The sequence below is a fragment of the Callospermophilus lateralis genome, unplaced genomic scaffold (genome assembly GCF_048772815.1).
Source record: "Callospermophilus lateralis isolate mCalLat2 unplaced genomic scaffold, mCalLat2.hap1 Scaffold_323, whole genome shotgun sequence".
Taxonomy (NCBI): Eukaryota; Metazoa; Chordata; class Mammalia; order Rodentia; family Sciuridae; genus Callospermophilus; species Callospermophilus lateralis.
In genome coordinates, this window is record NW_027513809.1 from 792380 (window position 1) to 819734 (window position 27355).

Below are 27355 nucleotides of genomic sequence, written 5' to 3' on the forward strand. Positions count from 1 at the left end.
CAGACAGTGGTGTTGGGCTCTGAGGTCCCCATCTTAGGCATGAGTTCCCAGTGGACAGGGGATTGCGGCAGGCAACTGGGACAGGAAGCCCCTCTGCAGTTGCACCTGGTGGAGCTGGCTTTAAAGTGGAGTCACTGCTTGGGGGAGCAAAGCACCCCAGGCCAAGCTATTCAAGCTGAAGTCCTACAAGGCCAGGATTAGGAGGCCAGGCATTGACACTTAGCAGGCCAGAGGAAGAAGAAAACGTTGGCAGCAGGAGTGGGGACACAAGCACACAAAGCCACCACCCCAGGCCTGGATTCATTCAGTCTGAAGATAATAGGAAGGAACCGTGGGAAGGAGAAGCCCCTCCAGCAGCCGACTTTGCTCAAGCAAAGTCACAGCGAGTGGTTCACCTTCAATCAGAGTTCCCTTCCCTCTGGCATCATCCATTCCAGGTCCTCCTGGGAGCCAAGAGCATCCCTTTCTGTTCCTGGCCCTTGTGCCAGGGCTCAGGGGAGGGAAGGGCAGGCGCGAGGGCCTGGTGGAAAGTTGGAGATGGCAGAGTGTGTGCAGAATAGGGCCTGGCCGCCAGGTGCGATGTCCCGCCTGGGCACTGTGACCTGCCCTTGGATGCTGGGAAGCAGGCTGAGTCACTGGCCTTGGGATTTGCTCTGTTGGAGGAGCCTGGCCTGGAGAGTTGGCCCCATCTTTCCCACCCTGGCGAGTGGGTTACAAGTCTGACTCAGCACCCAGATGTCCTCCCTGGCTCAATGTCTAGCTCTCTGCAGGCCTTGTGAGGAGATGGGCTCTGGGCCCCAGACTCACCAGCCAGCTTGCAGGGCACAAGGCCAGTGTCTCTTTCTTTACTGCTCAATTTTTTCTTCTATATGCCTTGTTCCAGATTCTTGGTTGGGTCCAAAAAAGGGACTCTGGTTGAGTTCGAGAAGATAGGAACCTCAAGGAATTTGTCAACCAATCCTCCATGCCAGGGCCAGGTGTCTACTCTGTGCAGGCAGAATACAAACTGGGATTTCCTAAATGTGCTCTGTACTGCTTCCTGCCCCCAGGCCTGGCCAGGGAAAGCTGCTTATTTGGGGTGTGCATCATCTGCTTTGGGAGCCTAGCCACGCTACAGGCTGTATAGAGCGAGGCCTGCTTCACAGAGCTGCACTCCTCATGACTATATAGGACACTGAGTCCCCTAGAGTGCACCTGGGTGCCAAAAGTCTCTGGTTCCATCCTTTTACCTGCAAATGCCATGATTTTATTCTTTAAGGCTGAGTAATACCCATTGTGTATGTACACTGTATTTTCTTTATCCATTCATCTGTTGAAGGGCACCTAGATTGGTTCCATAGCTTAGCTATTGTGAATGGGGCTGCTATAAACATTTATGTGACCATTTCACTGTAGTATGCTGATTTTAAGTCCTTTGGATATAGACCAAGGAGTGGGATACCTGGATCAAATGATGGTCCTCTTCCAGGTTTTCTGAGAAATCTTCAGACTGCTTTCCATAGTGGTTGCATGAATTTGCAGTCACACCAGGAATGTCTGAGTGTGCCTTTTCCCCACATCCTCACCAACACTTATTGTTAGTTGTATTCTTAATGATCGACATTCTGACTGGAGTGAGATGGAGTCTGCAGGGGGCCTTTTTAGGCCCTAAAGTGCATGCACTTTCAGCCTGTCGTTGCTCCTGAATTCTAATAGAGGGAAAAGCATTTCCTCTCAAAAGGGGCAGAGCTGTGTGTCCCCACTGGGATCTCAGTGCAGGTCAGCTTCCCCTGCCTCTCACCAGACAGGCTGACCGTGTGTTCTTTCTCCCCCATTTTCCTCTACCCTGTCTCTTCCTGGATGTTTGGAATCTGCAGGACTCTGTTTGGGAACAGATCAAGTCCGTGGCTAAGAGAGCATTCTCGGGGCTGGAAGGCCTGGAGCACCTGTGAATATCTTGCCATACTTTGCCTGACCCCCAGGCCTGCCAAGGGCGGCCACAGTGAAGTCGGCTAGGATTGAATGGCATCTTTGTAAACCGAGAAACAGGCTGTTTAGAAGCGGCAGCTGCTTCACCACTGGCCCTTATCTTGCCCGTGCCAGAGCAGTCACAGAACACATGGCCAGCTGGTGTGTTCCCAGTGAATGCAGCTGGTGTGCTGACAATACCTTCCTCCTCCGCTGCCCTGTGTTGCCACTGCCCCTGCTCCTCCCTGGGCCCTGGTCTCCTCACCACCCCCACTAGGCCAGCCATCAGAGTGACACATACCCCAACCCACTGGGAGCTTCTCTGGCTTGCCCTGGGAGTAAGGGGACCAGCCAGCCCTGAGACCTTCACATCCTTCAGGGGTAGCACCCTCGAGTGGGTGGGCTTGAGTCTGTTTCCTCTTTGCACCAAGTTCAACCCCAGTTCTGCTGGGAGAGCCTGTGGCAGTTGACTTGCTGAGCAGGCCTGCACCTGCCTCTGTGCTGCCCCTCAGACAGGCTAGGTCCCCGTGTCACCTCCTGTGGAGTTATCACCTGTGGGTCACCTGAAACCAAGGCTGTCACAGAAAACCTCCGAGTCTCCTTGAAACATGGAGCTGGCTGGAAGGGCACCCAGGGCTTCTTGGCACAAGTCCTTGTGTTGTGTTTCAGGGACCTGGGAGAGAATGCCATCAGGTCTGTGCAGCTGGACACCTTTATCAAGATGAGGAATCTTAAGCAGCTGTAAGTACCGAGGCTTCCTGGGGTCCTCGTGAATATGAGGAAGAACTTCCAGAGTAACAAACCCCTATAATTGCTTTACGCTCACATTTTTAATAGCTATGATCGTTCATGGGTAGATGCAAGTTAAACTGTTTTTTTAAAAAAATACTATGGGGAAGCTGTATTGTTGGCACACGCCTATCATCCAGCTGCTCAGGAGGCTGTGGCAGGAGGATTGCAAGTTCAAAGCCAGCCTCAGCAACTTATTGAGGTTCTAAGCAAATCAGTGAGACCCTGTCTCTAAATAAAAATATTAAAAGGGCTGGGGATGTGGCTCAGTGCTTAAGTTCTCTGGGTTCAGTTTCAATCCCCAGTTACCCCAGTCCCCCAGAAAAGAAATGGTGCTTACTTGGGATCAATAGGTAGAAAAAACCTTTTTTTTTTTCCCTTTGGCGAGGTAATACTGAGGATGGAACTCAGGGGTGCACCACCAATTAGCCACATCACTAGCCCTTTTTGAGACAGGGTATTACTAAAAAAGAACTGAACCTTTTCAGAAGCTAGGGCAACCCCCTGCCCCAAGCAGACAAAACAAATTCTGGCCTTAAACTTGAGATCCTCCTTACTCAGACTCCAGAATTGCTGGTATCCCAGGTGTGCACCACACACCCAGTGACAATCTTTTTCTTAAAGGGTGATGTCATGAATATTTTGGACCCTGGATCACAGGGTCTGTGTAGAAACTCCTTGGTGAAGTTGTAATACATAAGGGTACAGGTGTGGCTGTGTGACATTGAATTTGTACTGCACAGCAGCAGCAACCTGCAGGCTGTAGTGTGATAACAGCTATTTTATATAATGTGAAGTATATTCTTTTCTAAAAAGTAGGTGATCACCCCTTTAGTTACCCCAGGGACACGTTCTCCTCACTTGGGTTTGCTTAAAGGGAAAAGCCTGCATGGAGAAGGGCTTTTTGAAGGAGCCGGGTGGGTTTGAGCAGCAGGAGCACTGATGGATGCTCAGAGTTGGGGTGCCACGTGACCAAGTGGGGCTAGAGGAGCTCCCCACTATCATGGCCCAGGCAGAGTGATGGCCTTGCCTCCTTTCCCATTGCCACACACCACTGATTCTGTGGCCAGTAAGTTCCATCTGTAACGTCAGTCCCCTGCAGGTCTCACTGAGTGAGCTTTCTGAGACGTGCTACGAGATGCCAGATACCGGAGGGTGGTCATCTTTGTGCCCTGACCTCATCCCATTCCTGAGGCCACTCCAGGTGGACCCTTGATTGGGGCAGGGAGGGTAGGAATGGGGAAAAGGCCCAATCCCCGTGACTAAGAGCCCAAGAGAGCAGGCAACATTCCTCTGATAAGAGGGGGTGCTCGAGCACTTGTCCCATGAAGAGCTAGTGCTGAGGAACTTAAGGGTGTTCTTGCCAAGGAGGGTTAAGAACCTCCAAATGGGAGCTCATGACAGGCTCACTGGGGCCACGTGGCTTTGTGGAGAACCACACAGGGAGAGAGCCTTCTGGGCTTCTTCCCTACTTCCAACCATGACTACTGTTCTCTTGTCCATCTGAGTGAGACAGATTCGGAAGAACAGATTTCCCCAGTTCCTCTTCTTGACAAATGATTCTGCACTGGATGTAGGGCTGGATACTTAAAAAGCAAGTAGAGGGGAATGTTGGTTATAAAAGATCCCTGGGCTCAGGAGGCTGAGGCAGGAGGATTGTGAGTTCAAAGCCAGCCTCAGCAACTTAGTGAGGCCATAAGCAACTCCGTGACATCCTATCTCTAAATAAAAAATAAAAAGGGCCAGGGATGGGGCTCAGTGGTTAAGTGCCCCTGAGTTTAATCCCGAGTACCAGAAAACAAATCCAGATCTCCTCCATGAAACTTTCAAATGAGTCAGGAGTCCAAAAGATCTGATTAAACGGGAAAAGGGTATCTGGGGAGAAAGAAGGGAGAAAAGAGAAAGATTCCTCTTTTAGGTCCTTAGGAGACTGTTGTCTAGTTGGGAAGAACTGAACCCTTTAGAAGCTTGGGCAACCCACCCCCACCCCCACCTCACAAAGAAAAAACAAAACAAAACAAAACCCCACTCTGCCTTGCTCTGGCGCTGAGCCTTAGTCCCCACCTGGGTTCCAGTCAGTCACTGCATTGACCCAGCTGGGGCTGGACTTGGCCCAGTCCTCTGCAGGGCCTGGAGGGTTAATTCCCATTGTTTTTTTCTTCCCAATGTCACAAGGTAGGTTGTGGTGTGCACTTTGTGGCCCTCTGGGTAAATTTCCACAAGCGATGATTAGAAACACACTTTGAGTTGGAGTCATGAAAATGCACACTCTTAGCCAGCGAAGTATTGGGGTGGCTGGCGAAGGGAGCGGGGTGGGATGGGGGGCTGTGTCTGTTGGCAGCTGCGGAGGCTGAGCTTTGCCTGAGTGCTGAAGACAGGCAGGAATCAGCGGAGGCTTGGCAGCTCACAGTCCCCTCTTTCTAGTCAGCCTGGCCTTTGTCTCTAACTTATGTGGTGGTGTGGCCAAGCTGTCCTGAGCCCTGGCCCAGGCTCTGTCTGCAGGCTTTCCAATGCAGTGCCTTTGGGAACTTCAGAAGTGCCCTGGAGGTTGAGCCTGAGGAGATTCTGATGGTGGGAGTTCCCACTTGCTCTTCACCAAGAAGGTGAGGTCCTGGCGCAGCGAGCCAGTCACAAGAGCTGTGCCTGGGACACCCTCCTCCCTGCACAGGAGTGAGATGCGCCATTTCTGTTCATCAGCTGCCCTCCCACCCCTAGAGTAACTCCTTAGCAGGACTCAGAAAGTCAGCTGCCTGATAAATACAATCCAAAGCCTCAGGACTACTCTGTGTTCTGCCCTGGGCCTGGGGTCCCTATTATAATGGCTTTAAGATAAATCATTTCAGTTTTCAGAGAAGTACTTTCTGACCTTACCTCTGGGAATGATGAGGAAATGGGTTGTACACTCTTCCTGGATGATTGCTAGATTGACACTTTCTTTGCTCATTGGAAGTCCTTGGGAGGCTGAGACAGAAGGATTGTGAGTTCAAAGCCAGCCTCAGCCACTTAGCGAGGCCCTGAGCAACTCAGGGAGACCCCTGTCTCTAAATAAAATACAAACTAGGGCTTGGGGATGTTGCTTAGTGGTCGAGATTCCCTGAGTTCAATCCCCAGTAACAAACTAACAAACAAACAAAATCACATTCAGAGTGAAAGAGAACAGAAAGCCAGTCCCCGTGGTTGCTTTGTTGGTCTGAGCTGGAAAAACAGGCTGGACTGTTGGCCTGCACCACGTGTGTGGATTTCCTAGGCTTACTGTGCCCCTTTCTGTCACTGAGTGTAAGGGACATGACAGGGAAGCTACCTGTCTTTGTGAGACTCTCCAGGTGATTTATCTTTGTGTGAGACTCCTCAGGAAGGAATGTCCGCTCATATGCCCATTCTGATTTCTGTTTGAAAAGCTTATCCTCAGTTGCTAAGAAATGAAAAAGAGAATACTCTCTGGTTTTTTTGGAGGCTCACAAAACCCAAGTTGAACATTCTCCTGCTCCGTGGGCAGAGGAAGTTAACTAATGATCACTATTTAGGGAGCAGGTCTGCATTCTCCTGACCTCCTGAGTGATGCTTGTGTAGAGAGAGGGGCAGGCAGGCGGGATGTGTGGCTGGGAGGCTGACATTCAGAAGTAAGAAAACATGCAGCTTTGCCAGGTGTTATGGTGCTCGCCTGTAATTCCAGAGGCTCAGGAGGCTGAAGCAGCCTCAGCAGGAGTTCAAAGCCAACCTCAGCAACTTAGCAAGGCCCTGAGATGCTCAGTGAGACCCTGTCTTTAAATAAAAAAAATAAAAAGGCCTTGAGATGTGCTCGGTGGTTAAGTGCCTCTGGGTTCAATCCCTGAACCCAGCTTGGCCAGTCAAAAAGTAGCAGCCATAAAAGAAAAAAGAAGAAATATTAGAACTTGTTGCAGAGTTGAGATCAAAGTCCCAGGGCTGGGGACTGAGTTTGGAATTTATCAGGAAAGTGCTCTTGCCACTTTAAGGTGTATCCAAGGTCAGGAAAAGGTGAGAAGGTGTCCCCAAGGTAACAGAAGCAGAATCTGAGAACAAGGGCCAAGTACAACCTCTGGACATTGGGTCTCAGCTCCACGCTGGAGCTCGGTAGGAGGGCAGAGTCGGGCTCCACACTGACGTACTCCGTCAGAAGCTACACTTGGTGTGAATCTCTAGGTAGGTTCTAGGCACTGTTCCTCCCGCAGAGAGGAACAAACTGTGGGGAAGGCATCCCAAGTCAGCTTGTGGGTGTTGGCGTCACATGCTGTGGGTGGCAATGAATGTCCTCAGCTGTTAAAGCTGCACTGTTTCCACTAAGTCCCATGCTCAGTGTCCTTTTCTTTCTTTCATCCACATCAGCAGTGACAGCTTCCTGTGTGACTGTCAGCTCAAGTGACTGCCTCCATGACTCAAGAGCAGGACACTGCAGGCCTTTGTGAAAGCCACCTGTGCCCACCCAGAGTCATTGAAGGGCCAGAACATTTTCTCAGTACCACCAGAGAGTATTGTGTGTGGTAAGACCTCGTGGAAGATTTTTTTTTCCATGAAGGACAAAGAGGCCAGGTGGGTCTCCTGCTTGTGGGAGTCATTGTTGTGATCCCAGGAAACCCCATCCCATGGCTGCAGATTGGCCCCTGGATGCAGTTTACTTCCCACTGAAACCACACATGGCATTTACCACAAGGTGCCTCCTGTGATGCTTGGAGTATATGTGTTTTATCACAGGGCAGCATGAAGGGACTCAGTGACAGAATAATCAGTCACGGGAAGATGTTTCCAGTGTTTTAGGAGAGATCTGGTGTCCTGGTGTCGCTAGGAATTGATGCACCTTATGATGGTTCACTGTAGGAAGGATGGGTCTGGGGAGAACATTCGCTCTAGTAAAAACAGTCCCTCCAGGTTCACCTGAACTCTGGCGTTTTCTCCAAACCCCTGAAATCTGCAGGAGTAACTAGAGATTCCTCCTTCCTACTGGTTGTTAGAATGTCATCTTTTTTGACTAGGAGTGCTCAGGATCCAAGTGTGGTTGCAAAGAATACAGAAAATGCTGAACAGCCACACACACACACACACACACACACACACACACACACACACACACTCACACACACACATGAGCTAGGCCAGACAGGAATGACACAGCCTCTTGGCCATGAACACGGAGGCAAAGATTGAGATAGATTTTGAGTTGTTCCTGGCATTTGCTTGGAGCAGGAGAGAGGACAGGATTCCACACCCATCAGACCCTGTTGGGCAGTTGCACATCTCTCTTGCTGCCAGATCCTGGCTGGGACAGTCCTAACCAGAAGCCCACCTAGCAGTACAGGGGTTCTGCTGGGCCACGACTGTGACCTACTTTTGGCTCTGACAGTAGCCATTTTCCTGCTGGACGTGAAAGAGGATTGTCCTCTGTCCTTGCATTCACCCTTCACCCCACCTGTACAAACCCCTGCTTAGTGTGGCCTGATGGCCACCCTCCTGCCTGGTTCAGACCAGGGAGAAGTAAGCATGGAGAACACAGAAGCAGATCTACAGACTGCTGGTCCTTCTTAGATGCCTTCTGCAGGGGGGTCCCAGGCTGTGCCCAGTTCAGGCTCCCTAGGCACGGAATGGCTTTGTGGTCTGTGGTTCATCGCCCATTGCTCAAGGAGCCCTGGACCATTAATCTCTTTCCACAGCTCCCTAGAGCGAAGCTGTCTGCCACTTCCTCCCACTCCTGCCACAGGTCAGCCTTTTCCTGGGACCATCCAGGGAGGACATCTTGGGAGGACTTCTACAGCAGCCTCTGACCTCAGGCACTGGCAGACTCTGGATTAGAGGTGTTGTTGATTTCACCTCTCTCCGGCCCTCTGCCTCAATTTAGTTCAGGCTTTCCCCCACCCCCGCTCCCCAAAACCCCCAACCATCTGGTATTAATGGGAATCACAAAAACACTTGGCAGGTGATCAGAGTTTCCAGCTCTGTGTGCTCTCCCACGCCTTTAAAAAAAAAAAAAAAAACAAAATTGAAAGCATGACCTGCTCACACCATCTAAGATGGCAGGTAGAGCCAGGTAGGAGCCACCACTGGCAAACGAGGGGACATACCTGAAACCCGCCCCCCTGTCCCCCCACTGCTGGGTGACAGTACATGATGGACAGTTCCTTTGGAAGGCAGCCTTAGCAGTTCTTCATTTAAACAGTTATGATCAGTTCCTGTCCTGGGACAAATGCACATCAAATGGAAACCTCTCTACATGTGTGTTCACAGCAGCGTTACGTATAATAGCCGAAAAATGGGCACCCAAGTGACCACCAGTTGATGGATGAATAGAGGAAGGTCGCATAGCCAGACATTGGAGGATTATCAGGCCATAAAATGCCACCTGTCCCGTCCCTCCCACAGCCTGGATGAACTTTGAAAATGATAAGCTAAGGGAAAGTGGTCAGTGACAAAGGACCGCAGATTCTATGACCCAGTCACAGGGAATTCCTAGGACAGGAAGATATGTAGAGGCAGAAAGTGCCCTAGGAGGTGCTCCAGCCTGGGGAGAGATGGAGGGAGAAGGTGAGTAGCTACAAAGTGCTTCTTCATGAGGTGACAAAGATATCTTAAAATTGACTGTGGTCATTATGATACCTACTCGTGAATGCACCACAGACCATTCAGTTGTGAACTTGAAATGGGCGAGCTGCAGTGTAGGTGAATTGTTGCTCAGTAAAGCTGTGTGTGTGTGTGTGTGTGTGTGTGTGTGTGTGTGTGTGTTTATTATAAATATAATTTTTACATTCATAAAAATGTGTCTCTTTAAAACGTGAACTTTGGATTTAGAGTCTGCAAAATTTGTGTCATCACTGATTTATAACATTTTCATCACTTCTGAAAGAAACCACAATCCCATGCTTTAGTAGGCATTCCCTCTTCTCCTGGCCCCCAGCCATGGCGGTCACTAGTCCACGGTTGTGTGTGACCTGCCTGCTCTGGACAGTTAACATGAGTGCCGGTGGATGGCATGTGGCCTGAGGAACTTTCCTTTTCTCACTTTGCCAGGTCTTCTCCCACAGTGGGGGATTGGATCTGGGGCCTGAGCTGCCCCCACCCCTGAGCATAGTTTTGTTTTATTTTTAATATTTTTTCAGGTATAATTGGGCACAACACCTTTATTTTATTTGTTTATTTTTAATGTGGTGCTTAGGATCAAACCCAGCACCTCACACATGCTAGGTGAGCGCTCTACCACTGAACCCCAGCCCCAGCCCCAGCCCCTGAGCATAGTTTTAAAGCATCAGTTCCTTTTCTGTGACTGAGTGACATGCTGCTCTATGGATATACATTTTGTTTCATCCATGCATTAGATGGCGGATATTTGATGGTGCTTACTTTGGGGATTTTATGATTAATGTTGGTGTGAACATTTGTGCACTAGTTCTGTGAATTCTCTTGGGATTGCACCTGAAAATGGAATCTTTGGGTCCTGTGGTAGCTCTAGGTGTGACCAAAGAACTGTCAAACTGTTTTTTTTTTTCAAAGTGTCTTCAGGATTTTACACACCTGCTGGCAATGTACGAGATTCTGGTTTCTCCTCATGCTTTCGGGCACTTGCTATCTTTTTTATTTTAGATTTTGCTAGTGGGAACAGAGTAGAATCTCATGGTATTCTTAACATTTCCACAATGACTCATGATGTTGAACAATTTTCTAGATGCTTATTGGATCGTGCATAGCTTCTTTGGAAAAATAGCTACTCATGTCATTTATTCATTTCTCTATTTTGTTATGAGTTATCAATTCTGAATATTAGCACATTCAGAATTCTATATTTGTTGTGAGTTGTCAATTCTGAATATTAGAATATTCAGAATATTAGACCTCATCAGGTCTATGATTTGTAAATAGCATTTCCTAGTCTGTGAATTGTGGTGGTGGTTTTTCAGTTTCTAGAGAGTTGTGCAAAAAATTTTTTAAAAATATTTTTAGGGCCAGGTGCAGTGGTGCATGCCTATCATTCCAGCAGCTTGGGAGGCTTAGTAAGGAGGATTTCGAGTTCAAAGCCACCCTCAGCAATTGCAAGGCACTAAACAAACCAACAAGAAAAGAATTCCATTTACAATATTTTTTTTTGGGGGGGGGACAGGTACCAGGGATTGAACCCAGGGGTGCTTAACCACTGAGCCACATCCCCAGCCCTATTTTGTATTTTATTTAGAGACAGGGTCTCACTGACTTGCTTAGTGCCTTGCCATTCCTGAGGCTGGCTTTAATCCTGCCTCAGCCTCCAAAGCTGCTGGGATTACAGGTGCATGCCACTGAGCCCAGCTAATTGTCATATTAACTGTGAATTTTTCAGAGATGACCTTTATGAGGTTGAATAAGTTCCTTTCTTATCCCTAATTTTTTGAATATTTTTATTATGAAAAGCTATTGGATTCTGTCTTGTGTGTATTCTATGTGTGTGTGTTTCTGAGATGATTGTGTAGGGTTCTTCTCCCCCTCTTTATTTTATTGATAATGGTCTAGTACATTGATTTTTGAATGGTAATCCTTGCTTTCCTGGGATCAACTTAACTTGATTATAGTATGTGATTCTTTTTAGGTGCTGTACATTTCAGTTTGCTGGGATTTTTGCTGAAGTTTTTGCATCTATACTTATAAAAGACATTGTTCTCTAGGTTGTTGGTGGTGTGTGTGTGTCATGTTTTTCTTAGGTGTTTATTGTTAGAATAATAGTTGTATAAAATTAGTTGGAAGATATTCTCTTTATATCTACTTGTCCAAAAAAAAGAGAAAAAAAATGCTTTGGAAGTTTTGGATTGGTTCTTTCTCTAAATGTTTGGTAGAATTAACTTGAGTCTGAGCTTTTCTTTATAGGAATTTTTAAATTCTACATTTAAAAATTCTTAAATTCTAAAGTGTCTCCTTAGTGTTGAGCCAGAATTTGTTTCTTCTTGAGTCAGTTTTAGGAGTTTGTCATTTCAGCCAGGTGGTCTGGTTAGCTGGGTACAGTTGTTAGAGTGTTCCCTGTTTTCCTTTGGCTGGAAGAAGGTCAGTAGTGGAGTGCCCTTTTTTGTGCCTTCTGTTTTTCCCTCCTGCCTACTAGTCGAGCTAAAGGTTTTTCAATTTTGTTGATATTTTCAAAGAACCAATTTTTGCTTTGCAGTGATTTTCTCATTTTCCTGTCCTTCTTTCATTTCTGCTCAAATCATGATTAATTTCTTTTTCCTGCTTGTGGTGGGTGTAGTTTATTCTTCTTTTTCTGGGTTAAAAACTGGATTATTAGTCCTAAACTTCTTTAATACAGGCATTTCCAGCAATAAGTCCAGGAGCACCATTTTAGGCGCAGCTTCCAAGACTTGAAAACTAAACACATCGTTTTCATTCAACTCAGAGCATCTTCCAGTGTCCCTGTGACTTCTTCTCTGCTGTGCGGAAGTGCACTGCTTAATTTCCACACGTTGCTTTCCAAATACTCATTTCACTGTGGATTTAAAAGTCGTTCCATTGTCATCCAAAAAGATACTTTGTGTGATTTCCATCTTTTTAAACTTATTGGACCTATGTTTTGACCTAAAATATAGTCTTATCTTAGAGACTGTTTTGTGTACATTTTAAAAGAATATTCTCCTGTGGTTTGGTGGAGAGTTCCACAGGTGTATATTAGAACTAATTGGTTGATACTATTGTTCAAGTCTTCTTTCTCCTTCTGCATCTGCCTAGTTTTTCTGCCTAGCTTTTCATTGGAAATAAGAGTATTATTGTTACATTGTCTGTTCTTCTCTTCAGTTCGGACAGGTTGTGCTCTACATTTTGTAAAGCTCTGTTAGGTGCATATATTTATAATTTTTATGTCTTCCTGATGGATTGACCCATTTGCATGATAAAATATTTTGTCTCATATTGGGTGACTGTTTAATTGTCTTGGGATCTAAACTGCCTCTTGTAGGTAGTGTATACTGTGTCATAGTTTTTTATCCATTATGGTTCTCCTTGCCTTTTGATCAGAGTGATTAATTCATTTGCTGTTTTGTTTTGTTGAATTCAGGGGCACTCAAACACTTAGCCACATCCCAGCCCTAAGTTGTATTTTATTTGGAGACAGGGTCTCACAGAATTGCTTAGGGCCTCACTTTTGCTGAGGCTGGCTTTGAACTCACGATCCTCCTGCCTCAGCCTCCTGAGCTGCTGGGATTACAGGCGTGCACCACCACAAGTATTTCTTGTAGGTCGGGTCTGGTAGCAGTAAATTCTCTCAGTTTGGATATTTTTTAAAATCTGGGAATGTTTTAATTTTATCTTTATTTTTGAAAGATAATTTTGCTGCACCTGAGATTTTCAGACTTTTTGAATACTTTGAATATTTCTCCCTCTTGACCTTCCTGGTATTGAATAAGAAGTCAGCTACACAAATACTTTTGAGGATCTCCTGTACATGATAAGTTATATTTCTTGTGCTATTTTGAAGATGCTTTGTCTTTGCATTTGACGCTTGACTATGATAAACCTAGGCCTTTTGAATGAATTTTGCTTAGAGTTAATTAAACTTTTCAGATATGTGGGTGCATGTTTTCCATCCAATTTATAAGTTTGGGTGCATCAGGGCTTCAAACATACTCTCCCTCCTCCTTGTGACCTGTGCTTGGACTCACAGTATCTGTGTGTTGTCATGCTGGATGCTCTTGCACAGATCTCTGAAGTTCTGTGTATTTTCTTCATTCTCTTTGATTCTCAGACTGGATATCACCACCGACCTGTCTCAAGTTCACTGACTCATCTGCAAGCTCAGTTCTGCTACTGAGCCCTCTAGGGTGGATTTTTTTAAAATATTTTTAGTTGTAGATGGACACAATACCTTTATTTTACTTAGATTTTTTTTAAGTAGTCCTGGAGATTGAATCCAGGGCCTCACCCATCCTAGGCAAGTGCTCTACCAGGGAGCTACAGCCCTAGCCCTAGGGTGGATTTTGTTTTGTTTTGTTTTGGTTCTGGGGATTGAACCGAGGGCCTTGTGCATGCAAGCCAAGCACTCTACCAATGGAGCTATATCCGCCCTAGAGTGGATTTTTAATTTCAGTTACTAGTAAATGCCATGGTTTGTATGTGGTTTAATTTTATAGTTTCTGTTCATTGATCATTTCGCTTGGGTAAGAAAGTGTTCTCATGCTTTAATTCTCTTAGACATAGTTTTAGTTTTTCAAGAATTTTTATAATAGCTAATGTTGTTTAATTAGTCCAAGATCTCAATTTCCTCAGGGACAGTTTGTATTGACATTTTTTTCCTGTTTCATAATTGGTTGTTGAAAATTGGACATTTAAGATAGAATAATATGCTGGGCGCAGTAGCACAGGCCCCATCCCAGCTGCTCGGGAGGCTGATGCAGGAGGATCTCGAGTTCAAAGCCAGCCTCCGCAACTTAGTGGAGGTCCTCAGCAAACTCAGTGAGACTTTGTCTCTAAATAAAGTACAAAATAGGGCTGGGGATGGGGCTCCGTGGTCGAGTGACCCTGGGTTCAATCCCAAGTACCAAAAAAACAAAAAAGTAAAATGACATGGTGAGTCCAGACTCAGATCTTCCCATCCTCCCCCAGGTCTTGCTGGCCCATCACCATTCCTTTAGGGTCTCTCCTAGATGAGTGTTGTGGAGTCTGCTCTGTACAACCCCTTGAGTTCCTGGTTGGCTTGCTAGAGAGTAGCCAATAGGTGGACACAGAAGTCCTTAAGTCACCCCCATCAGCAAATCCTGTGTCCTTCACCCAAGCCGTGAATGTATGTGCTGGCAAGTGCTCTCACTTCCTGCTTGTGCATGTCTGCCATCTCAGCACAGACAAGAAACGAGGGCTCCCCTGAGGTCTTTCCGGGGTGTGTGTCCACCCTGCATGAGGGCGTGCCCTTCCTGATTCCCAGGACTCTGGTGGACCTCACAGAGCCTGCTACTGGCATCTCCTCCACCTGACTTTCCTTCAGTTTCTTGACCACTGTCCTGTTCACCCCGATGGGCACACTCACCTTGGATAGTGGCATGGTTACACAGTGGCCACTATTTTCATCAGATGCCTGGGGACAGGGCTTCCTGTGGTGAGCCTTCTTCAAGAGTGGGCTTTCCAGGTCTTGGCCTGACCGGTCACACAGTGACACTGCTCTTATGGGGCTTTTGGGGGAGCTCCACCTGCCCCCTCAATGGTTGCTAGCTGCTGAGTCTCAAGGCTGTTACAGAGTGGGGTGGAGGCAGGTGGGTAACTCACAACACCAGAGAGCTCCTGTCTCTTTCTAAGAGGCCACCATTTTCTTGAGTCCACACCACATGGATCATTGTGTTTGATTTTCCAGAAATCAGAACCATTGATTTTGACCATTTTTGCAGTACTTTTATCATTTGAAGGGAGTTCAGATTTCTGGGAGTTCCAACATTCTGGAAGCCATTGTGCCAGAGTCCTTTGTGCGGACAGGACAAGTGGCACCTCTTATGTGGCCATGTCAATAGGTGCAATGAATGTGGGTCTCCAGGAAGCTTCCAGAGGGCTGGGTGACCGGGTGCTGGTGGCCCATTTCTAGTCCAGGGGCATGCTCATGACCTCACCTGGGTGGGGCCTGTTGTCCCTTGCCTGGTTTTGTGCAAGCATGACAGCAGCTGGTCCCTGTCTCCTCACGGTGGCCCTTCTCTCCCCAGACGACTTCCCAAAGCCACAGATCATCACCCAGCCAGAGATGACAATAGCCATGGTGGGCAAGGAAATCTGGTTCACATGCTTGGCAGCCAGCATCAGCAGCTTCCCCATGACCTTTGCCTGGAAGAAGGACAAAGAGGTTCTGGCCAACGCAGACATGGAGAACTTCTCTCATGTGCACACGCAGGACAGGGAATTGATGGAGTACACCACCATCCTGCAACTCCGCAGGGTCACGTTTGGCCATGAGGGCTGCTACCAGTGTGTCATCACCAACCACTTTGGCTCCACCTTCTCTAAAGAGGCCCGGCTCACTGTGAACAGTAGATGCCCCCGTTGGTCTCTCCCAGGCACCCTGCCCCGATGGCTGCCCACCTCGGAGAGGACCGAGGCAAACTGGCGATCAGATCACACTGTCCCCTGCGCTCCCGGAGGCAGGTTCTGCAGGTTAAAGTACCCTCTCCCTGAGCTTTGGGTGCCTATTGGGAGGCGGGGTGCGTTGTAGATCTGAGCCTTGAACTTCTCTGGAACCACGTGGTCCAGTTTCTAGGTCCCGCATCCCAGACCCTTTGGGAAGCTGTGCCCTTGAGTCGGTGGCACAGCTGTGGAAGCACAGGCCAGCCTGGGCAGGGGCAGGTCCTCACCTCTCAAGACAGTAGAGAACATGACAGGTAGGGGGTGGGTGGGACGAGGTCCTGTACTCAGAAACCAGCTTGTCAGAGCTGCTCTCTTCAGGGCTGCTATTTTTGGAGGGGGAAGGGGGGAATGTGAGTGGGCACATCCCCACACCCTGAGAACCCAGGGAGATTTTTCTGATCATTAAAGTGCCAGTGACAGAGTTGGTTCACAGGTTATCAGAAGTGCCTGCGGGCTACGCTCAGTCAGCGCCGCAGACCACAGAACAAACTTGACCACACTCAGGTTGTCTTGGCGTATTCTGAGAGAGGCCTCACTGCCACCTCAAGACTCAGGCAACTAAGTGACTCTCTACCAGGGCATTTGTTATTTACACCAGGTAAAAGAGGTCCCAGGGTGCCTACCCACATCCCAGCCCTCTCCTATATTTTATTTAGAGACGGGGTCTCACTGAGTTGCTTAGGGCCTTGCTAAGTTGCTGAGGCTGGCTTTGAATACGATCCTCCTGCCTCAGGCTCCTGAGCCACTGGGATGACAGGAGAGTGCCATGGTGCCTGGCTGACCAGAGCAGCTTGGACAGGAAGCATGGTGATGCCTGCTGTGCAGCTGGACACTGACTCTGGCATCCCACTGCCTGCTGAGCCTGAGCCAGTGAGCCCAGTGCTTCTGCCTATGTGTGCTTAGCAGCATGGCCCTCAGGTGGCCTGGGGATGCATGGACCTTCCCTCTGTGATTGCAGCTTGGTGAGCAGGTATTTCTGTTTCCCAGGCTCTGTCCTGGTGGCTTGTGAAGGCAGGCGAGCCTCAGGCTTCGACTCCCAGGGTCCCACCTGTGTGACCTATTACCTATGAGGTGCAGTAGGCAGAATGTCAGCCACAGCCTGAGACTCCATCCCCAGCTGGAGTGGACAGGTGGAGGAAGTGCCAGGCCGTGGTGGGGAGAGGCTGGCACTTTCTCTGGGAAGCTTACTGCTCCTGATTGAGGTGGCTGCAGCAGTCCTGGGCTTGTGGTGGCACAGGGCATGGAGGTATGGAGTGGTGGCCCTTGCACACTGGGAGTCTCTGCCCCAGAGCTGTTCCCTGCATTTACAGCCAGCTGTCCCCTGACCTCCCCCTTTGTGTGTGTTTTCCAGTGCTGCCATCATTTACCAAAATGCCAAGAGACATCACCATCAGGACAGGCATCATGTCTCCCCTTGCGTGTGTGGCCACCAGCCATCCCAACCCACAGATTGCCTGGCAGAAGGACAGAGGCACATACTTCCCTGCGGCTCGGGAGCATCACATGCATGTCATGCCAGACGGTGACATGTTTTTCATCACTAATGTGAAAATAGGTGACATGGGCATTTACAGCTATACTGCCCAGAACTCGGCAGGTTCTGTGTCAGCGAATGCCACCCTGACTGTCTTAGGTTCGACCCTTGGTGTACTCCTGGGGGTGTGTATGCGCGCATACGTGTGTAGGGGTCTGAACTGATACTGAGGGGAAAGCCTGCGGAGTTGCTCTGTGGACCCTTGGGGTTACAGGAAAGTGTTGCTACTGTTTGAAATTTGGGCTGCTTTTAGGATTTTTTCCTCTTTAAAAAAATTGTTTTGGGTGATGGGGATTGAACCCAGGGGCACTGAACCACTGAGCCCCATCCCCAGCCCTATTTTGTATTTAGAGACAGGGTCTCGCTGAGTTGCTTAGGGCCTTGCTAAATTGCTGAGGCTGGTTTTGAACTTGTAATCCTCCTGCCCCAGCCTCCTGAGCTGCTGGGATTACAGGCATGTCCCACCACTCTGGCTCCTATCTCTTTAAAAAGAGTAAAGGCCAGTGCAATGCCAGAACCTTGAGCAACTGGTGACCAAAGAGCATGCAGGAGGGGTGTGGTCTTAGTCAAGAACAGGGACACAGGACAGTTTGGGAACAGGAACTTTTATGACCAGAGATCAGCCATCTTCTGAAAATCTTGTCACTCTGACGGAAGCCCTCAGGTGGGATTGTGCCATGTTTAGAAAACCAAGCAGACCCATAGCACTGAGGCCCCAGAGTGAGTGTGCCATCCCTTGATCTCTTGCAGAGACCCCATCCTTGGTGGTACCCTTGGAAGACCGCATGGTGTCTGTGGGGGAGACAGTGGCCCTCCAGAGCAAAGCGACCAGCAGCCCCTCTCCCTGCATCACCTGGCTCAAGGGGAACCACCCCCTGAGCCTCACTGACAGGCACCACTTCATCCCCGGCAACCAGCTGCTGGTGGTCCAGAACGTGGTGGTGGAGGACGCAGGCCAGTACACCTGCGAGATATCCAACACACTGGGCACGGATCGCACTCACAGCCAGCTGAGCATCTTGCCCACACCTGGCTGCAGGAAGGACAGGACCACCATGGGCATCTTCACCATCACCGTGGTGTGCAGCATCGATCTGACATCACTGGTGTGGGTGTGCATCATCTACCAAACCAGGAAGAAGAGCGAGGAGTACAGCGTCACTAACACAGGTGGGCACAGTGGCCATTCATTTCCAGGGCAGGAGAAGCCAGGTCCACACTCTTTGTCAAAAGCTCTTGTGCTCTGGGAACTCCAGGACCTCTGGGAATGTGGTTATGGAGAACTGAAGCCTTGGTCCTGTGGACACTGGGTTCATACTCAGGGCAGAACCAGAAATGGAACTGCTTTGGGGCTGGGGCTGGGGCTCAGTGGTAGCGCACTTGCCTGGTATGAGTGAAGCACTGGATTTGATCCTCACCATAGCATATAAATAAACTAAAGGTCTATTGACAACTAAAAAAAAAAAAAATTCCTGCTGATGTCCTCCTCATAAGCGGAGGTGGATTGTCCCTGAAACATCACAGTGCTGTGGTTTTTTTAGTTCTGTCTCCCTTCCTGTCACTCTCCCCGTCTTTTGTGGTCTCGCATGCTTTTGACCTGAGCTCAGGTAAAACTCAGATCTGGGAGGGCCTCCTACCTGCACTGACTCCTAGTCTCTGCACAGCCTCGATGGCTGCTGCCAGGGGATCCTGTTCGGGCCCTGATGGTGAATGCGCATCTGCATCTGTTATCATCGTAACCCTGATATTTCATTGTCTTATCTCCTTGCAGATGAAACCATTGTGCCACCAAATGTTCCAAGTTACCTCTCTTCTCACAGAACCCTTTCTGACCAGCAAGAAAACATGGTCAGGACTGAGGGTGGTCATCGGGCCAACGGGCACATTGAGAGAGCAACGGTAAGGCCTCTGACACAGTGAGGTGGAGCTCTATCTAAGTGACTGTCCTCCGTAGGTGGAGATGGCCTCTAGCTCCATATTCAGTTGTCTGACATTAGGTGGGAGGGAGCGTCAGGTGAACAAGGCGGCTGCTGGCCCAGACCTCTGCTGTTCAGCTTAGTCCTGGTCTGTGCAAACTCTCAGAAGTTTCAACATCCTGTCTCTCAGGAAGGTCACCATCTGGGCTTAGCAGTAAGCCTCCCAGTCGGGATAACGTAGGACCACTGTCAGAAAGAGCTGCAAAGGACACCCCAGGCCCTGAAACCAAGCCATGCTTCCACAGTTGGCCCTTGGTATCTGTGGGTTCGAGTCCCTACACACTAGAAATATCAAAGGCGGAGAAGGTGGACGAACATACAGCCTTCTCTTCCTTGTCATTATTCCCCCAAAACACAGTCCAACAGCTGTGCACACAAAGTTACATTTTACTAGTCACGATGCTTAATCTAGAGGTGACTTACATGGGACAATGTATGTAGGTTATGTGCAAATATTGTGTTATTATATACAAGGGACTTGAGCATCCCTGGATTTTGGGATCTGTGTGGGGCTCTGGCACCACGAAGGTACCAAGGGATGCGAGTGCAGGGGCAGTGCTCAGACCTGCTCTGTATTCCAGACTCACAGGGAAAGCTCTCTGCAGGGGGTGCTGTTTCAGTTGGTGGGAGTTTGTGAGCGCTTGCTGAGCTAAAGGCCAGGCATGAGAGAGCTGCTCCTCTAACATGGCTGCAGATGCTCAAGGACTGCTTACTGGGAAAATGGTACTAGAAAACAGGCCCATTGCCACAGTAGTAACTCAGCAGCCCCACCTATCCTGCTTCTCAGGATCACTGAGACACTCTGCAGTTTCCAAACCGTGGAGTCTGTTGCAATTGTGTGTCTGAGAGATGCGAGCCTCTTCCCAGAGGATGATGTCCACAGTGTCACACAGAGGCAGCCCAAGCTCTGTGTTGGGTACAGTAAAGAGCCCTGGAAATTGACAGAAAAAGCCACTGGGACACCTGGTCCACCTAAGATGGGTAGGTGATGCTTCCACCAGGAAAAGCAATGCCATTTTGAAATCAAGATCTGGGTTGACCCACTCACTAAATGAACAGCGGGGAGACGCCTACATTTCCGTCTAGCACTCTTTGAATGTGTTATTTAGTATATGAACAGGAAGCTCTGGCCTGGTGCCCTTTTAATTCTAGAAGAGTGTGTCTCTTAGTTCCTATTTATGGTACAATAAACCTGAGCAAGAATTTTCCAGAATAATAAGCAACATAGGGGGTTTTAGTATGTGTTCACCAGGGCTGTTTTGAGGCTAAATTTCTAATTGTTCAGAAAACTCTTAACCCTGCATAGTACCTAATTCAATTGTTGGGGTTTTTCTTTTTCTATTTTTTTTCTTTTGCCTCTGATCACAGTAGCATGACTACTCTAAGTGCAAGTTTAGCTTAATCTGGGGCATGTGAGCAAGAAGGACCCTCTCTCCACTAACAGTGTGGTGTGTGCCCAGCCTTTCCTGTGAAGGTCTTTGGGGAGGGGGCATTTGCAGGGTCGGGGGGCAGGACCCCACTTGGGTGTGGGTGGGCGGCCTGTTCTGTGGGAGTTGCCCTGACCTGGCTCATCTCTCCTTCAGAACCCAGGTGGCCCTCTCATATGCAGTGACTGCAATGCTGACATGGACAGTTACTCCAAGGAGCAGGCCCCCCACTCTCAGCCCACATGCAGGGACAGCACACAGCCAAGTGCACTGTGTGGCCAGGATCCCAACCAGGGCAACCGAGGAGTCTCTCCACATCATCCTTGTAGATAGGTCCCTCTACCCCAGCAACCACGACAGAATGCTGACATCCTTGAGGAAGCCGGCGGTGTCCCTGGATGGAAAAGGTGATCTCTTACTGTTCTCCTGGCCTCCCTGGCAGCTGCAATGGCCACCACAGCTGGTCATGCTGGGACTTGGCTCTGACAGCCTTCTCTTTCCCCAGAGGGCTCCGCCTGGACTCTATAGGGAGGCTGTGCGATGTGGACCCCGCAGACCTGCAGCCCTGCCCTGCGTTCCCTTCAGGCATCATGGAGCTCCCAGAGGCCTCCTTGGCCTTTCCTGCTGTCTCTAGCAAAGCCCAGCACTTGCTCCTTTCCAATGGCCACCTCCCCCTGGCGTGTGACTTCAGTCCCGAATCCACACCACTGACAGGACAGCTCCCTGGGAAACGGAGGGGACCACTGCTGTCGGCGCCCACAAGCTAGGATCTGTCTACCTCAGCTCTTGTCACACCAGTGTCCACGGGAAGGAGAGCTTGGGAGGCAGCCTGGGGTCAGCATCACTGAACTGTACATAGTTGGCATTTCCATGTGGTACATGAGCCTGGCAGAGAACTCGCATCTGAAGCACAGAAATGTAAGAGGCTATTTGTGTACAAAAGCCAGAAAAAGTATTTGATAAGGTTGTACATAAGAGTTTCCATAGATTTCCTATATATTATATATCTTTGACAGAGGCTATTTTAATCTTTGGTGCATGGTTAACAACAGAATTATACAATTTTGACAATATTATTTTCCTTTCAGGTTGCTGTTTCCTTGGAGGGGGGTCAGGAATAATTCTGGTGCCTTAGTGCATGGCGGGAATTTAGAGACAAAAACCACATTTGTTTCCCGTGGTTTCTGGTGGGTTTGGAAGGACGGGGCATCCTTGGTGTTCTGTGCCCTTCGCAGTCACGTTTGGCCTGAGTTGGTGGCTCCTGCAATGTGCCTTTGCCGTGAGGGTCTTTTCCCTGGAGGCTGCTTCTTTGAGGGGTGGAGTGAAGGTTGCTAATCCACCACAAGTCATGGGTTAGGACGGTAGGCCTTTCTCCCTTCTCTGAAGTTCACTTTTTGTTAAAAGCAAATGTGGTCTTGTCCATGTCGCTGGATTGTTAGCTGAGGCTTTTTATTAAGGCAAAGGCTGCTGGTTTTGGTACCTCTGGATTTTTCAATAGTGATGTTTTAATTCTGTCAAATTAATATTACATTAGGGGATAAAAAGATCAAGTTCTCACCCTTCAGAGCTATTTCTACTGAGGAGCCAGAGCAGGCCTGTCCACACCCTCCCCTCACACAGACGGGACTGGGCATGGACTATGTAAGACCTAGACCTGGGTGTGTTTGCACTTTTGAGACCTGTAGCTAATGTCTTGTGAGTGCCAATGTGTAATTCACTGAAAATTACATTGAAACAAATAAGATCCTTAAAAAAATCTCAAAGTACATTTCTTTAGCCAAAAAGCCTAAGGGAGATATTAGCCAAATGGCTACCTGTGTCAGATGTTCCTGTCAGAGGTCATCATTGTTCCAGAGGTCATCATTGTTCCATTGTTTTGTCCTCAACAGTTAACTGATAAATGTTACTTCCACCAAATATGTGAATTTGCTGCTTCTGAGAGGCAATGTGAAAGAGGAAGTATTACTTTTATGTACAAAATTATTTATAGAAATTTTGGTACAATGTACATTGAAAACATAAAATATTGAAGTGTCTAACAAATGGCATTGAAGTGTCTTTAATAAAGGTTCGTTTATAAATGTTGAGCGTATGGCAGGAATGAAAATTGGGGTATATGGTATCCTTAGGGAGACAACAAATGGCCTCTTTAGCCAGATAAAATATGTACAAAGCAGGTTTGCAGGTTAGAACCATGCAGCTTATTCAGCTAATATTTATTAAGCATTTGCTAGACACTTAAGCATAGGATACCATGGTAAGCATGATAGGAAAGTTCTCTTACAGAACCTGTTAGTCTGTCATGGCAGGGATATTAGTTAAGACCTATGATAAAGACCACATGGCAAGATCTAGATCAAGTTTCAAGATAAATTGTCTTTGAGGAAATTCTGTTTAAGCTGAATCCTGATGGTTGAATACATATCAGCTAAGCACTGCTTGGAAAACTGTCTACCTTCTCTAATCCTCTAATGTCCAAATCTTGTTAACCAAATTATGCATTATGTGTTAAGCAGTCAATACAAATGAGTTACTGGTACTCTAAGCAATTGAAATTGGCATGAAAAAGAAGTATATTTTCTATTCCTGGTCTAGAAGATACCATGCTAAATATAGCATGACATTTCTTCATTTTTAAATGCAAAAAAGATAATGATTTTAAACATCACAAACAGCAATTTGTGAAAGTCAACAACAAATTCTTCACTCAAGCTTAACTAAATTTTTATAGAGTAAGCTCATTTTTTAAACATAATTTATGTCACTTGGATGGTAAAATAGCATCCAATTATATGTTCAGTATCTGATGAGAGACCAGAGGTAGGATGCTATATATTTTAAGTTGTGGGTTTCTTTAGCAAGATTTACCAACTGGAGTATATAATGAAATATATAATGAGATAAGGCTAATGAATTTACAGGAAAAGTAGAATTGATGAAGAGGTCTAGGCTAATAGAAAAAAAAATGTAAGATCAGAGAATTGCTGATAGAGTGTGCAAAAAGGGAGATGCCCAGGAACTGCAGAGAGTGAGTGACAACATCACCAAAGAAAGTGAGCAAGGAATGAGATACTGAAATATAAAGCATCAGAAAAGGGATAGTTTTGGGGATGGCAAGTTTTAGGGTGTAGCCATGGGAGTAGATGGATGAAAGAAATGGAGAAAAGCAAGTAACTGTGAGGCTATAATGTTGATTGTATCTTGACATGGGTGGAAGATGGTGAGGTTTAGGGGTGCTGTCAAAGCTTTAAGTCATGTGTGAATATTTTCAAAATCTGAAAATTACCCCAGTTGGGGATCAAATGGGAAGTAAATCTCAGTAATAGAGTGTATGCAAAAATCAATGTAATAATCAGCCTACAATCCCCTATAGAAGGAGGAACAAGGAATTGCTTAGAAGTGATGGAATGCAGACAGGATGCAGCTCTGGCTGCATCAAAAAGAAGTGGCCATACTTCAGGCAAGGACTTGTGAGCCTGGGGTGGACAGATTGAGTATGAGGTGGAGTTCAGTGGAATAAAATGGGAAGAAATAGCTAGGGGCTCAAAAGAACAAAGATTTGGAAATCCAAGGCCTTGGTTGAGAATAATAGAAATGGAAAAGGAATTGCACAGGCTTGGGCTAATGAAAATGGTGGTGAAAGCCAGGAATTAAAGTCTTGATTGTAGTTGATTTTCAAACTCTTTCTAGAGCTTGAATGTTAAAGTGTTTCCCTATTGATGCAGACAGGAGTACTCAGCTCTATAAGCCAGACAATAATATCTGCCTGGTGGCTGACTTTCTGCCTTAAAATATGAGGCCTCTTAGTTGGGAAGTAGGCATAGCCAGGTAAGAGTCATGGTGACACATTTAGAGTTCTTCTGTTTTCATACAAACAGGTTTGCACACAAAGGAGTGCCATCTTATGTGGGGACCACCAGGTGGAATCATCTTGGGCATTAACTGGATCAGTTGACATTAATAGGTGTTAGTCAGCTTTCCAATGCTGTGACCAAATAACTGAGACAATCTTCATTAATAAGGAAAGGTTCATTTGGCTCACAGTTTCAGATGGTTGCATGGCCCCATGGCCTTTGGGCCTGAGGTGAGGCAGTACATCATGGTGGAAATATCCAGCACACCTGCATGTTTGCCAGAGAGCCAAGAGAGACAAGAAAGGTCTGGGATCTCAATATCCCCTCCAAGGGCATTGCTCCAATGACTTAACTTCCCTCCAATAGGCCCCAACTCCTAAAGGGGCCACCATCTCCCTGTAACACTAAAGGCTGATAACCAATTCTTTAAGACATAGGCTTTTGGTGGACATTTATCCAAGTGATAGCCATGGGTTTACTTGTGTTAGGATTCAGGGTTAATCCCATACTTAGCATGGATCTGAGGTGAATTCCAAATTGACCAGAAGTAGTAAATGGAGAGTTGGGAGAATGTAGAAAGAAAAGATAAATTGTCTTGCAGTTTGTCCTGTACACAGGCAACTAAAATTCTATATAACCATGAGAAGCCACAATACTGAAATCAGATCCCTATCACTTTTGTCAAGAATTTATAAAATTTTTCAAAATCTAGCTCCCTTGATCTGCATGACCAGATACAATTGAGGCAGCAGGTCAAAGAGTGGCACAGATCAATATAATTGTGGCTATGAACACATTGACAATCTAAGTCATTTAGGTGAAAGTCCTTAAAAAATAGTTGCAAAACACATAATTTTAGAGACAGTCTATTTTACCTACTGAAGAAGAGCAAGTGTATTCTCTCCAATAGAGAGAGAAGTTTGAAGCAGACACAATTTACCTCTTTCACCTATCTACTTTGGACAAAAATCTGCAGAGACTGATGATGAATGCTGAGGATGGGAGCCTTGTTCTAACCATATGAGGACACATGCATCTTAAATGTTTCCCACAGGTACAGTGGCAGGCTCTAAAGACAGGTATCCTGGATATATCCTCAGTGTCCAGAGTATCTTTCAGAGCATGGAATCTTTCAGAATACAACAAACCAAACAAACACCATCACCAAGTTCAAGAAAAGAAAAGAAGGGTAACCTGGAAAATGCTTAGATCACAAGTGACCTTTTAAACCCAATAAAAGATGAATGTGCTATATAAAGACTCAGTAATAACAATGCAAACAGCAACCAAATGTTACCTTCCAGAGGACAATGGCATCATGACATTAATAATATACAAACAGGCTGGGAACATAGGTCAGGTTTTCTTTGTGTGGAGTGATTTTCTCTTTGCTTTTAATGATGTGAGATAAGCTCATAATTTTGTTTCTCAGTGGTAGATTTTGCTCCCAAATTAGTTAACGTAACCTGATGCTCTATTCAGGTACCAGTGTTTTTCAACTAATACTTTAAGCAAAAGGAAAGTGAAATGAATTGTACACTTCCAAGTTTGTTGTATTTTCCCATTTGGGGATATACTTCTATTTCTCAGAACATATCTCCATTGTTAAACAGCACACACCTAATTCCATTAATGAAGGTATGTATTTTATTATATATTTATAATTGTGGATTTTTTTTCATTTTCTGTAGCTATATATTAGTACTGAATTTATTTCCAAGTTGTTTCTTATCAATCAAATGACTCCCTTAAAAATTCCAACTCATAACACAAATATTGTAACATTCTAAATTTCCTAGACTCAGAGTATTGAGATAAAGAATCGTCTTTGACCAAATCTGTTGGAGGCCATATATAAAATTATATATAAATATATATTTGTTCTAGTCATTAAGGCAGAGAGGACACTCTTTCAGAAACTCCAGGGTGGAATACCCCCACCCCCACCCTCACCACAAGAATGCCTGGATCATGCTGTCCTAACTCACAGCCTTAGGAGAGCCTCCTGGAGATGGGTGTTGCCTGCCAAAGGCCAAATAACCTGTTTATTGTGACACCCCTGCCACCCAACTCAAGAGCCTCCTGGAGATGGGTGTTGCCTGCCAAAGGCCAAATAACCTGTTTATTGTGACACCCCTGCCACCCAGCGAAGCAAGCACCAAGAAAAGACTTCTCCCACATGGAAACCTTATACATACAGATCCCCTTTGATCTGTACCACTATAAATAAAGCAGACACAGGCTTCTTCTTTGTTAGAAGCTTGACCCCTCTAGTAGGCTCAACTGGCCATGCCCCTGATTTACATATATTCTTGCCTGTTTGACTTTAATTTCTTGATATATTAGTTTCATAACTTTTATTTCACAGCCAGCCTATCACTCCTAGGGGTACCCACCCTCTCACCCATGCAGGACATGAGCGAGTCAAGTCTACACAAATTGTAAATAGAAGGAAGCGTAATAGAAGCTTCCTTCAACCATCTGGATTTAAGATATCAAAAGAAAATTGTAGAGGACTGGGGTTGTGGCTCAGGGGTAGAGCATTCACCTAGCATGATTAAGCCCTGGGTTTGATCCTCAGCACAAGATAAAATAAATAAAATAAAGGCATTGTGTCCATCTACAACTAAAAAACGTTAAAAAAAAAGAAGAAAGAAAGAGAAAACTCTAGAAGTTGTAAAGGAAGAACACCGTTGCTGGCTCATACAAAATTTTCCTACAGTCCCATATTAATCTTTGTGGAGTTCCACAAGGGAATATTAAGGGCAAATTGAAAAAAGCAGAAAC

General features: G+C 46.8%; 1 protein-coding gene across 1 annotated transcript in view; it reads left to right on the forward strand.

Annotated features, from left to right (window-relative positions):
• Positions 1-21481, forward strand: part of LOC143386391 (leucine-rich repeats and immunoglobulin-like domains protein 1) — an 85601-nt gene extending 64120 nt beyond the window's left edge. The window contains 12 exon segments of the mRNA XM_077108274.1: positions 1857-1870; positions 1873-1927; positions 2617-2690; positions 7074-7235; positions 15363-15683; positions 17129-17410; positions 18062-18481; positions 19083-19210; positions 20112-20268; positions 20878-21040; positions 21042-21121; positions 21222-21481. Of these exon segments, the coding sequence (XP_076964389.1) occupies positions 1857-1870; positions 1873-1927; positions 2617-2690; positions 7074-7235; positions 15363-15683; positions 17129-17410; positions 18062-18481; positions 19083-19210; positions 20112-20268; positions 20878-21040; positions 21042-21121; positions 21222-21481 (2116 nt within the window).
• Positions 21482-27355: the final 5874 nt, after the last annotated feature.